General features: G+C 41.0%; 1 protein-coding gene across 10 annotated transcripts in view; it reads right to left on the reverse strand.

Annotated features, from left to right (window-relative positions):
- nAChRalpha4 (nicotinic acetylcholine receptor alpha4) overlaps positions 1–14,534 on the reverse strand; it is a 366,112-nt gene that overhangs the window by 277,863 nt on the left and 73,715 nt on the right. For all 10 annotated transcript variants that reach the window (XR_011417140.1, XM_070210818.1, XM_032440807.2 and 7 more), the window contains one exon: positions 8,622–8,666. Coding sequence is in view for 9 of the 10 variants with exons in the window: in XM_070210818.1 (XP_070066919.1) it covers positions 8,622–8,666 (45 nt within the window). In the remaining variant the exon portion in view is untranslated. The remainder of the gene's footprint in view (positions 1–8,621; positions 8,667–14,534) is intronic.

Raw genomic sequence — 14,534 nt, forward strand, 5'->3', positions numbered from 1 at the left:
TAGAAGCTATATGTCAAGTTTGTTGACTCTAGCTCTTATTATTTACCAAAATTGCCCAAAAAAACAGGATATCGATATCGATTTTATCGATTGCTTGGAAACGGAGTAAGTTATCGATTATCGGAAACAACACGATCTGCGCGGGAGCTAGGAGCATCTACATCTAAAATTTCTCTAGCTCTTATAGGTTCTAAGATCCTTGCGTTCATACATACGGACGGACGGACGGACAGACAGACGGACATGGCTAGATCGACTCGGCTATTGGTTCTGATCAAGAATATATATACTTTATGGGGTCGGAGATGCTTCCTTCTGCCTGTTACATACATTTGGATTTTGCACAAATACAATATACCCTTTTACCTATTTTTAATGGGTTTAGGGTATAAAAAAAGTTCCCTTGGCAGGGTTCGAACTCGCGACAGACCGCACCACTTGCTATGCCTCTAAGCCTCAGCAGCCACACCAATTTGTTAGCACTTATGATAAAAAAGGAACTTAAATAGCATTACAGAAAAAAGTCGCAGTTCCCATGCTGTCAGAATTCGAAGCAGACGCGCGTGAATGTGTGTGTGTAAATTAAAATTTAAATAAACTTACAAGAGATTGATCAAAATAACCTAAGCTATTGTGTGCTTTTCACAACGGCCACTAGAATGCTTAGCTTGCGCCTCGTACGCTGCGGTCGTGCAAGAATCCGGCCCAGAGCTATGTCAGCAACTGTGGCTAGTGTTATATTGCATTTTGCTGACCCCTGTTAATACGTAAGAACATCCGGCCCAGTGCTATATCAGCATCTGAAGCTGGTGTCGTTGGCCTCTGTTAACTGCTCCCCTTTAAAGTTAAGGCCGCACTCGGCCGCTCCCATCTCGGTGATCACCCTTTTAATCTCCTTGGCCGATGAAATGTTTTTGGTGACTCCGATGCAAATTATGGTGCAACACACAGCGCCCAACAAGAAGACTATTAGCACGCTGTCGATGCTTCCAATTTCGTCCTTGACTTCCTTGAGGCAGGCTACGTTCATTCGAGCGATGAAGGTAAGGGAGACTCAGCACGTCTTGGTGGCCGGTGACGTTCAGAAGGGGATATGCCGCGATACCGGGGAACTTACTCTGGACGTTGTTGCGATCCAAGTACTTAGTTTGTTTGATCAGAGCCCAATTATTGAACGTGATTAGATTCGTTCCCTGAACCCAAGTCTCGGTACCGTTCTCAGTGCAAACTTTAGCAGGCCGGTTGTTGATGATCAGAATTTCGTCATCGACCCGTTTGGCAATTTGCCAAGCCACCCGCATGCAGCTCTCTGGTACAAGAGCTGGTCGGTGAAAGTTGACAAAACGTTCCTCCCGGCGTGGAAGCGCAATTCTTAAGGGCTTGATCTCCGCACTCAGCTATAAGTTGTCGTCAATTTGTAGCAAAGCATTCTCACCTTTCTGCAAGCCATTTTGATTTTCGGGAACTTAATGATATAGTGAAGGGCATTAACAGTTTGTAATACATACACGGACGCAACGGACATAAGCTCAGCTATTGAAGTACCTGTGGGTTCAGCGATCCAAACAGATTTCAAGCCTGCGTGATCTAATATATTTGGGCTTATGATATTAATTTTTGCAAGGGTAACAGTGAGCATCAAATTCTGCAATTCCAACAGCAACATTCTATTTCGAGCTTAAAGAGTTTCGTATAAATGCCCGGAATCTACTGATTCTTTTTTGCAACCTTTAGTAATTTCTTGACACTTGTAGTGAGTATTGATTTGTTCCTCGGTTCTTGCAGTGCCACAACTTTGTGCTTGGAAACATGCGAACCAAACCATCCTGCACCTGTGCTAGTATGTGCAGGTGTCAATAGAGGGCATTAACTGCATTTGGATTAATCAAGTCAAGGAGTTCATCTCAAAAAGGGCTGCGCGAGATGAAGCTCACTTTATGACGCCTCTTGTCCTCGAAAAGAATGAAGTTGCGTTTGGTGGGGACGCGTGCCTCTTCAATGACAATTTGATTTTGGAAACAATTAAGTGGCTTTTCGGTTGACTCAATTGTATAGGTAGAGGACAGCTCGTTGTGGACTGTGGCTGCGCAGGAATCAGTTTTCAGCTCGTCAAGAGCGTTGAGCTGTTGTCGCCATAGCGCATCAGCAACTAAATTCTCGTTGCCTGGGTTATAATATATTCGCGCATTCGTTTCCTCAATGCTCGCCTTACATCCTTTTATTGTGGCATTCGGGCTGAGATTCAGAAACGGCAAAAGTTAACGGTTAGTGGTCCGTGAAAATGTTAATGTCTTTTGCCCCATATAGGTTGTGACGTAGTTTGCTAAGGGCCCAAACTATAGCAAAAAGTTCCCGCTCGTTGGTGGCGTAGTTCACCTCCGGGGTTTCAATGTTCTGGAATTCATTGAGATGGGGCCACCCTCTTGAGATAGCACTGCCCTTTAAGGTCAGGGTATCTGAGCATGACGTTTTCTAATGGCAAAACGTTGCGTAGCTTTTGGATGCGTGACGCTGAAGCTCAAAGTAGTTTACCGGGATGTTTCGCGATCTATGTTTACTTACTGACCCATTCTCGCCCCTTAGAAGTTTGCTATTGATGCAAAGTTTTTAATGACACACCGAAAGTAACTGGCCAGTCCTAAAAATGATCTGATCTCGAATATATCTGGTTCTGGGAACTACTGAATCGCTTTGACTTTTTCAAGGCCCGTTATAGCTACATTACTGGTTACCACGAAACCAAGAAAACCTACGCTTTTCTTTAAAAAACTCGATTTTTCCTTGGGGATTCTCATATTTGCCTCGTACAGGCTCTTTAAGACCCACTCTTTTCTCTTCAAGATATTTTCATTAAACATGGCATTTAAAGATTTCACTATAATCCCTTCATTTTTGCAAAATCTTATTTACTTCGGACTAATTTATCATATATCTGCCATAGGAACGATCGGTCGAAAACTAAGTTTTTGATTAAAAACAAATTTTTGCATATCAAGATATCTTGTCCAAAGGCTTAGGGTTTAATATTCAACTTAATTTTGAGTGAGCTTTCTAATTATGGTAGCTTTTCGTCTTGTTCTAACTCCACTGTAAATCTTTTAGATTGTTTTGTACTTCTGTTTTTTTCCGTTACAGCAAAATGGTCATCTACATATTTTGTCAGAAATTTTAGCTTGGTTGTCAATTTATCAGTAATATTCTCTGAAAGTTCCTCCATTATTATGTCAGGTATTACTGGAGAGGCCGGTGATTCCATTGGCATTCCTTTTAATTGTATGCACGTTATTTCTTCATATTTCTAATATCTTTTCTCTTGAATACAGAAATATATCCATAAACAATTGTTTTGGTATAGCTGTGTTATCCTGTAATGTGGTCCATTTCCGTCTTATTATGTCCAGTACCAGTTCTATTGGTATGCTGGGAAACAGGGATTTCATGTCAAAAAATGCTAGTATTTCGTCTTCCCTGATAGTGGCATTTTTAACTCTGTCTATGAACCTTAAAGAATTTTTAATGTTATATCTAGAGTCCATTGTCAAGTTTCGTAGTATTTTATAATATATATGCATAGTCCATATGATGGGGAACCGATATAGGAACATATAGGAGAGGTGTTCCTTCCTTGTGAAATTTTCGGTAATCCATATATTCTTGGAAGTAGCGCTGTGGTAGTAATTATCTTACTTCTTTCGTCCTTTGAAATACCCAGAAAATCAAAACTAAAAACAAGAATAATCCAAGACAAATCCGACTTCAAATTAAGACATCAAAATAATATACAAACAAGTAAGAGGTTCTAGGCGGGAGCTCCTGACTAGGGAATACCCTGAATCCTCTTATTCCAACACCAAACTAATTTAAAACAAGCAAGAGGTTCTAATCGGGAGCTCCCGACTGAACCCTCTTCTTCCAACATCAAATGCATATATATATTTTATTTTAGAAGCTATATGTCAAGTTTGTTGACTGTAGCTTTTATTATTTACCAAAATTGCCCAAAACACAGGATATCGATATCGATTTTATCGATTGCTTGGAAACGGAGTAAGTTATCGATTATCGGAAACAAACTCGATCTGCGCGGGAGCTAGGAGCATCTACATCTAAAATTTCTCTAGCTCTTATAGGTTCTAAGATCCTTGCGTTCATACATACGGACGGACGGACGGACAGACAGACGGACATGGCTAGATCGACTCGGCTATTGGTTCTGATCAAGAATATATATACTTTATGGGGTCGGAGATGCTTCCTTCTGCCTGTTACATACATTTGGATTTTGCACAAATACAATATACCCTTTTACGTATTTTTAATGGGTTTAGGGTATAAAAAAAGTTCCCTTGGCAGGGTTCGAACTCGCGACAGACCGCACCACTTGCTATGCCTCTAAGCCTCAGCAGCCACACCAATTTTTAAGCACTTATGATAAAAAAGGAACTTAAATAGCATTACAGAAAAAAGTCGCAGTTCCCATGCTGTCAGAATGCGAAGCAGACGCGCGTGAATGTGTGTGTGTAAATTAATATTTAAATAAACTTACAAAAGATTGATCAAAATTACCTAAGCTATTGTGTGCTTTTTACAACGGCCACTAGAATGCTTAGCTTGCGCCTCGTACGCTGCGGTCGTGCAAGAACATCCGGCCCAGAGCTATTTTAGCATCTGCGGCTGGTGTTATGTTGCATTTTGCTGACCCCTGTTAGCTCGTAAGAACATCCGGCCCAGTGCTATATCAGCATCTGAAGCTGGTATCGTTGGCCTCTGTTAACTGCTCCCCTTTAAAGTTAAGGCCGCCCTCGGCCGCTCCCATCTCGGTGATCACCCTTTTAATCTCCTTGTTTGCCGATGCCGGGGAACTTACTCTGGACGTTGTTGCGATCCAAGTACTTAGTTTCGTTGATCAGAGCCCAATTATTGAACGTGATTAGATTCGTTCCGTGAACCCAAGTCTCAGTACCGTTCTCAGTGCAAACTTTAGCAGGCCGGTTGTTGATGATCAGAATTTCGTCATCGACACTTTTGGCAGTTTGCCAAGCCACCAGCATGCAGCTCTCTGGCACAAGAGCTGGTCGGTGAAAGTTGACAAAACGTTCCTCCGGGCGTGGAAGCGCAATTCTTAAGGGCTTGATCCCCGCACTCAGCTATAAGTTGACGTCAATTTGTAGTACAGCATTCTCACCTTTCTGCAAGCCATTTTGATTTTCGGGAACTTAATGATATAGTGAAGGGCATTAACAGTTTGTAATACATACACGGACGCAACGGACATAAGCTCAGCTATTGAAGTGGGTTCATCGATCCAAACAGATTTCAAATCTGCGTGATCTAATATATTTGGGCTTATGATATTAATTTTTGCAAGGTAACAGTGAGCATAAAATTCTGCATTTCCAACAGCAACATTCTATTTCGAGCTTAAAGAGTTTCGTATAAATGCCCAGAATCTACTGATTCTTTTTTGCAGCCTTTAGTAATTTGTTGACACTTGTAGTGAGTATTGATTTGTTTCTCGGTTCTTGCAGTGCCACAACTTTGTGCTTGGAAACATGCGAACCAAACCATCCTGCACCTGTGCTAGTATGTGCAGGTTTCAATAGAGGGCATTAACTGCATTTGGATTAATCAAGTCAAGGAGTTCATCTCAAAAAGGGCTGCGCAAAGTGAAGCTCACTTTATGACGCCTCTTGTCCTCGAAAAGAATAAAGTTGCGTTTGGTGGGGACGCGTGACTCTTCAATGACAATTTGATTTTGGAAACAATTAAGTGGCTTTTCGGTTGACTAAATTGTATAGAGGACAGCTCGTTGTGGACTGTGGCTGCGCAGGAATCAGTATTCAGCTCGTCAAGAGCGTTGAGCTGTTGTCGCCATAGCGCATCAGCAACTAAATTCTCGTTGCCTGGGTTATAATATATTCGCGCATTCGTTTCCTCAATGCTCGCCTTACATCCTTTTATTTTGGCATTCGGGCTTGAATCAGAAACGGCAAAAGTTCTCATATTTGCCTCGTACAGGCTCTTTAAGACCCACTCTACATGTTGGACATGAGAATTTTCGTCTTTTGAGAAGCCCAGGACATCGTCCACATAGACATAGCAACAGTTTTTTGGTAGATGCTGGCCGCATTCTTCAACCCAAAGGGAAGTCGACAAAATTCGTACTTCCCCCTGTTAACAGCAAAGGCTGTTTTTCACGGTCAAGATTCCCCAAAATAATTGGAATGTTAGGCATAGGGATTCTGTCTGTCTGTCTGCAAAAATCCATTACGAGGCGCATATTCTTGTTTCCAAACTGATCTGTTCCCTTTTTGTCCACCAAACAAATGGGGTTGTTTTAGGAGGAAACAGATTTTTTGATGATACCGTTCTTCAGAAGGCTTTGAATCTTTTTATTAACGAATTCCGCTGATCCCATGGGATAGGGGTACAGTCGGAAATAAGCTGGTTGTTCATCAGTCGTCCTGATGGTGGCCACTACCACTGATGTATTAAAGGGAAGTGCTTATTCCGGATCCGCGAAGGCCTTATGTTTGCTTTTTAGCATTTTTAGATATGCATCTTTTACAGCATCGGGCGCGTCGGCGCTGTCAACATTGGTAAAGTTAACATCCGCGCACCTGTGGAATTTGATTTATCAGTTTCTGCGCCACATTAGAGTTGGCCAGAAGAAAGCGACACTCCTGCGTGAGCAAGTCGAGCCCCTAAATTCCATCAAACGTGGACAGGTCTGGGAGTAAGAAAAAGTGGCAGTTTGGCCGAATAGAATTATAAGGTACTTATGAGTGATAGAATGGGCAGAGAAGGAAGAATTAACTGGCCACACACCTTTTAGATTTTTATGTGGTCTGATATAGTTCTTGGAAGCGCCCGTGTCGATGAGAAATCTCATCATGATCCTTTCTACTCTGCTACTGATGTAAGGCAGCAGGAAGCTTCCCTAAAAAATTGAGAGTGTCATACCCGCTACCATTATCGTCGTCGGCAGAACAGCAGTTCTTCTGCTGCTGCTGAGCTAGCATACGAACCTGAATCTTGATCAGGCTCGTGAGCTGTGTGATTGACTCTCTGCCTCCTCTGTACGCTTAAACGCCCAGACGTGGCCGTTCTTTTGTAGGCTTGAGGAGCGCTAGAGTTAACTTGCTTGTGCTTGCGATGCTGGTGCTTGCGATGGTTGTAGAATTTTAGACACAGATGGATCGACGTCCCTTGGTTCCTGTGACCCGCCAACTTTGTTCCACCTGCCACTTTGTTGTTCAAATTAACTTTGTTGGTGTTTCTGTTGTTTAGTGAAGTGAGGATTTTTGGAGCCGCTGGGTTGCGGATCCCCCTGCTGTTGACCACTACCTTGCTGACGGACCTTCGGCCTCGGGGTCACTTTTCGTTCCCTATCTTCTTGCCCTTTAGCGAAGCTAGCGGCAAGGGCGTACCTCTCATGGTTTACCGCTACCTCCTATGGTAGAGGTAGGGCCGACGGTAAGTCCTTATACTTTGCAGCGAACAGGACGTCCGTCCGGCTACGCTTTAGGCATGAGACAAAAACACACAACGCGTCATCTCTGAACTTCATACAGAGCCCTAGTTCCATGCTTGGTTCGTAGGATATATTGACCTTATTGTCGACCTCGTCATAGTATTGTAAAATGTTTAATTAGCCCTGTCTTAGGGAGATCATCTCTTGCTCTATGATGTGAATGCCTCTCTTATCCCTGTATGTGAAATCAAGAATGTTTATTATGACATCAAAATTCATTTCTGTGCCAAACTGACCCAAACCCCCTTAAGTTGCCCCTCTAATTTTGCTCTTAATAATAATGACCGCCTGGTAGTGGCGTGAGCTGCCGTCGTATGGCTTGTAATTTTATATAGCTTGTAATTTTATATCACAGCTTGTCTCCAGGAGGCGTACATCTCTGGCACGCCCGTAAATTCAGGTAAGCATTTAACGGCGTCCAATGGTTCATTACATTGGACGTTGTTTCTGATTTCCACCGGCTCAATTACCTGGACCGGAGGTGTTTCCATACTACTGGCAGATATTTTGCCGGCCAATTATTTTAGCCGAGCGTTTAAGGAAGCCCTCAGTTCTGCATCTCTTTGCTTCAATACTGCGCTCTGTGCTTCTAAGGCGGAGGCCATTGCGGCCTGCATCAAAGCCCTAAACTGCTCAGGCTCCTTATCTATATTACACCTGTTGTCACCGATTTTTTGCGGGATGGCGTCCCTATCTACGTCGGTGGAGTCGTCTGACTTAGATCCCCTCGCAGAGCGGTCTCTGTACCAGAGAAACGAGCTCTTTATGGACTATACTGTCAAAATTATGTTACTCAAAGTATGTTGGGAACACAATTACAGTAATTTTAATATTTCTCAATTATGTATTTTTGGATTTAATTTAATTTTCTTTAATGTATCAATATGTTAATTGTGTTATTTTTTTTTTTGGGGGGGGTTAGTGCCCTGAATATATTGGTTAGATTTAAACAAAATTGCGTTTAATCTTGTCTTCAATAAATAAACCCCGGACCTCGAGCCAGCCAAACAAACAATTATAGAATGGAAACTTCGCCAACCTCAATATAATATAATATACAAGTGTATAAAAAGATTGTAAGTGTTACCTGTTCCACCCAAAGATTTGTAGTCATAATCTGGTTTTTAAGATTCTAAAAATGAAGAGAAAATGTTTATTTAATACAAATCAAGTAAAGAGGCTATAGTCGGGAATTTCCGACTATGAGGTGTCCTAAATCTACAAAAAACCAAAGATCTACAAAATCGTTTGCTTTAGCAGTAATAAAAATAAATAACTTAATTCTATTTGAACCTGTAAGCAAAAGAACTCTTTGCTACCGCAATTAATTTTTATTGAATAAAATAGCAGCACATACGCACGAAACAGTATACAATTCAATGTGTGTGTGCGTATGTGAACTTTTGGGGACAGTAAGCGACTAAATTTGCGTCTAGTCACTATTATACGCGGAAACGTAATATATGACCTGCATGAGATGCAAGCTAAGCATTATGCTGGACGACATCCGGCGTTGAGGCATAGACTAGGGCTAGCCAGTAATAATCGTATATTTGTCAAAATAGTCTTAATATATTTCGAATTGACAGTGTCGGTGCAGCCGAGTATAATAAATAAAATAAACTAATGAAAATAACCATTGCGTTATTCTTTGGGAAGTCAGACCGCCATAAATCAATTTATGGCGATAACTGGCGCACACCTATGTATATATAAAAACAAAATCCACGGGAAAAAGATGTGAATGGTGTGGGAATTAAAGACCAAAAATAAGTAAGAAAAGTAATCGGGCGTTAAGCGAAAAATATCAGTGAGTAAAGTTGCGCAGGCTATAAGACTTTTAAAATAAAATATATAAAACTTTAAAGCAATTCCAGCGGCGACGAAGACCAAAAGCGACCAAGGGTTTGGCACAGAAGAGCTGGACAAAATCATATAACACGATAACATTAAAGCGGCAGCAAGAAATACATGTGTTAAATCTTAACAACTATTATTTTACGAATCCCGTCAGGAAATTAAAAACAAAAACCAAGTAAGAGTTTCTAGTCGGCAGCTCCCGACTAGGCATACCATAAACCTTCTTATTCCAACACCGAATAAATTATAAAAAAAAACAGTTCACTTGTTCCTCATTACTTGCGGTCGACTCTACTCAACAGTCACACCAGCAGAAGAAAACAAATAAGAGGTTCTAGTCGAGAGCTTCCGACTAGGGGATACCCTGAACCCTCCTCTTCCAACATCAAATGCATATGTATATTCTATTTTAGAAGCTGTGTGTCAAGTTTGGTGACTCTAGATCTTATTATTTACCAAAATTGCCCAAAAATCAGAATATCGATATCGCTTTTGATGCTGATCAAGAATATATACATTATGGGGTTGGAGATGCTTCCTTCTGTCTGTACATATGCATTTTACCCATTTTCAATGGATTAAGGGTATAAAAAACGAATATTTTGTTTCGTTTCCAGAAATTAGATTTGATAATATTGTGCGTGTTTTCTTTTAATATTCTAAACAAAGCCATAATATAAAGAAAATATTTACACCACGCTACAAATTTCAACTATGTTATTGCAAATATTAAAGAATTTACAGCGATGAGCGAGCTATGTGATAAGTTACATTTTTTATAGCTGAATTTACTTTATTTTGTCTATGTCGGCAACCAAGAAAACACGTTACTTTTAACCAATTGTTTACTTTTATATTTTTCGATATTTGATGATAGACAAGTGGAGAGTCTTCATAGAACTTTTTGTGACATTGGCAAGGGCAATACAAAGAAGGATGAAAGACACCGTCGAAATCATTCTACAGGACACAATAGAGTTCAACCGTTCGTACCATTTAGTCGTCGGGAGAAGGCTTGTTGAAGTTATTCACTCACCACCACGCGAGATTGATCGAAAAAAAATGAGAAAAAGAATCCACAAATAGCAACAGTTGGATAGGAACTTCTTGACAGAATCGAGTTTTCGACGACACGAATTAAGACTTGAAAAAAGACCTTATATGAAACGAGAGAGAAGGGCTATCTTCGGCACGCCAAGAATCTAATACCCTTGCAGACCCAACCTTTTCATAATGCTCATAGTGCTTTGCCTCTATCTAAGAAGTACCGGGAGAATAGTAAATGCCGAGTTTGGTCAAGATATCTTGATAAACAAAATGTTTTTTCATACAACTTAATTTTCGACCGATCGTTCCTATGATAGCTATATGATATAGTGGTCCGATCCTTAAAGGATTTTGCACATATATGAGGAGTTAAGTAAAACTAATAAATGCCGAGTTTGGTCAAGATATCTTGAAAAACATAATGTTTTTTCATACAAAAACTTAATTTTCGACCGATCGATCCTATGGCAGCTATATCATATAGTGGTCTGATCTTAATAGGATTTTACATATATATGAGGAGCTTAGTAAAACTAATAATAGCCGAGTTTGGTCAAGATATCTTGAAAAACATAATGTTTTTTCATACAAAAACTTAATTTTCGACCGATCGTTCGTATGGTAGCTATATGATATAGTGGTCCGATCCAGCTGGTTTTCAGATATGTGCTGCGTGCAACAGAAAGAGGGAGTTCTGCAAAGCTTCATTAAGATAGCTTTAAAACTGAGGGACTAGTTCGCATAGCAACAGACAGACGGACAGACGGACTTGGCTATATCGACTCGGCTCTTGATGCTGATTAAGAATATATATACTTTATGGGGTCGGAGATGTCTCCTTCTATGCGTTACACATTTCACGACAAAATTATAATACCCTCTGCAAGGGTATAAAAAATTAAAATAGAAGCTGATTTGGGAACAACTGTTTTAAGTGAAGGAAAACAACCCGTACAACAATTATTATAAATATTTGTTGTAGTCCGAGCTTGATGGGTTTGCTCACCCTAAGTGTTCACCATGGGCTCTGTTTTGTAAATTATTGCAATGACATCTGATTATGAAGACCCTTAAGAATCTCGGTTGACAGTAGGTGAACTCAATTAGTTACAGAATCTGACGGTAGCGATCACGGTTGCCAATATAAATGTAGTAAGTTCCACAGCAATAAACAACGGTGATTTAAAAGTAATAGTGAATAAGTAACAGGTATTAGTGTAACCCAATAAATGAATGTAGCTTACGTTGAGCTTTTAACAAACGATAGCATAATCCACATTATCGTAAAAGTAAGTAAGATCTTACAAATAAAGTTATATTCCCAGTCGCACACGCCGGCGTTGAAATAGTTGGTAAAATTGGTGGTTGGTTCCATTTATTTTATAGTTATATATGTTGGGGGAGGTTGGCGATTACTATAAAATGAAAGATACTTAATCTATATAAGCTAACACATAACACTTTATATAGGATATTTCATAAGTTATGATCAACCCTCGCTATCGCGTGCTTCATAAGTTAAGGAACAGCCCCCGCAATTGCGACACTGCATACTTTGTATCAGCGCGCAATAGCTGCAATGGTCAGCGGCGGTAACCGGACACTTTTGTTTGCTGCAAGAGTTTCCGTTATTGCCTAAGATTTTGCTGAGTCGGCTTGCCGACCATGACATTGTGGCGTGATGCGAGTTTTGGCTTAGCTTAAGTAAAATTTTCTGTGCATTAAGTTTTTAAGTTTTGTATTTGACGTTTAAGAATAAACTTGCACTACTCCGGCACGCTGCCGTAAATATTATTTGTTATATATTACAAAAACATTACTGAGCCACAAGGCCAGTAATTAGCAAAGAGAGTGAAGTCAAACACTCCACCATAATCGTCCTAAATATCACTGGACTAGACATCGCTGGACGAGAGACGGATCAACCATCGCCTCATTGGACCAGCAGATCGACTTAATTGGCGCCCAACTAGTGGTCGGACACAACAACCAAAACAAGTAAAACAGCAGCACAGGAGCTGCAACAATCAACAACAATTAAGACAGCAGCGCGGGAGCTGCGAGTGACCAATTTTATAAAGAAAATTTTTTTGTGTTAATTGAATCATGTAAGTGGATACTCTAGCCAAAATTTTTCTTCAAACACAAAATTTTTTTTTTATTTTATAAAAAATTAGTTAGTACTAGTGAGTATTTTATATTGCAACAGATCATATAAAAAAATTTTTTTTTAAATAATAATAATCAGAACCAAGTTTCTGAGACACGTGAGAGTGACTGCTTTGAGAATTTTAGTTGAAACAATTTATCATCCAGATCGTTAATAAAATTACTTTGTGTTACTTTCTATGTGTCTAAAATTGTGCTATAACAATACATACAGTTCTCATGGTTCAGAGCTGCGACGTAATTCGACCCATCTTTTGACGGCCCGTTTTTTTTTCGCATGTCACGGTTCAGCCAATATAGAAACCCTCGCAAGCAGTCTAGCGACTCAGATTCCGACTGTGACATTCGCATCAGAGTCCCGGCTACAAGACTTCTCCCTGCAGTTCCCCCACCATCAGGTAAAATGGATCCAGATCAGCTTAGGGAAGTAGTAAGGACGGCTATCAGCAATGCTTTAGCCGAACAGGCCGCTGCAAACCAGCAGAGGGAGCAAGCGTTGACTCAAAGAATTAATGAGTTAGCTGAATAAATAGCAGCAGCAAACGTTGCCGCCCCACAAGTAGTAGCATATGATGCTATAGGAATTAGAAACGACATTCGCTGTGACGAGCCGCTAGATGCCGTCAAGTGCTTACCTGAGTTTGCAGGAGTACAGGAATCTTATGTATCGTGGAGGCAGGCAGCATTAGCCGCTTACGAGATCTTCAGACCACTTAATGGATTAGGTGCCCCGCAGACGCGGTGCTGGCCTCATTTGGTACTGTATTGAAATTTGATGCGATAATAAATCGCCTAGATTTCACATACAGTGACAAGAGACCAATGTCATTGAACAGGAATTAGGTACCTTGAGGCAAGGTGGCCTGTCCCTGCTTCAATATTACGATGAGGTAGAGAAGAAACTCACTCTTCTCACTAACAAAGTTAACATGTCATATGAGCCGGCTTTAGCAAAGGGCCTATGTGAAAAATTCCGCGACGATGCGTCGCGTGTGTTCATATCGGGTCTCAGGCCCAGAGATTTGCCTTCAGCTGTAGCTCTCCCGCAAGAGGTCGAGTCAAATCATGAAAGGTACGCATTCGCGGCTAATTTCGCAAGAAGTCTAGAAGACAAAGAGCGCAAGCCGCATGCAAAAGCGCAGTCAGAGAAATCAGCAGAGGTTGAATCCCGTCACGCAAGACGCGGGACAAGGGGCAGAGGCGTATGCTGATGCCGCCTCCAGCGCAGCGGCACAAATCAATGACGATGCTATGACTCTGATGCCCTCAATTTTTTAGGAGCAAATCCCTATTACCTGCTACGACTCACATGCGATTCCTCATAGACACGGGCGCGGCCAAGAATTTCATTCGGCCACATGAAGGGTTGACCGTCCGCTCGGTAGAGTCCCCCTTCAAAATTGATTCCATTCACGGCGAGATACAAATTACACACAAATGTTTTCATTCAATGTTTGGGTTAAAGGCAACCTTTTTATTCTGCCAGACTTATCAACTTTTGATGGGATTGTAGGCCTTGACCTGCTAAAGCAGGCAGCTGCTTCGCTTTGTCTAGCTTCAGGACAACTTAAGTGGGGTACGGAGGTCGAACAAATCACCTTCCACACGTGCAAAAATGTAAATTTCACAAATGTTGACTGTGCAGAGGCATCCCCATTAGCTAGAAGTTCTTTTTTGAAAATGCTAAAGACCAGACAAAAGGCCTTTGCAGACCCAGACGAGGCGTTGCCGTATAACACATCAATCGTGGCTACCATTAGGACCACAGATGAGCAACCGATCTATGCCAAGCTTTACCCATATCCAATGGGAGCAGCTGATTTCGTTAATAAAGAAATCAAGGATCTGCTAAAAAATGATATAATTCAAAAGTCCGTCTCTCCCTACAATAACCCAATATGGGTAGTAGACAAGAAGGGCACTG

The sequence above is a fragment of the Drosophila virilis genome, unplaced genomic scaffold, assembly GCF_030788295.1.
Source record: "Drosophila virilis strain 15010-1051.87 unplaced genomic scaffold, Dvir_AGI_RSII-ME tig00001170, whole genome shotgun sequence".
Taxonomy (NCBI): Eukaryota; Metazoa; Arthropoda; class Insecta; order Diptera; family Drosophilidae; genus Drosophila; species Drosophila virilis.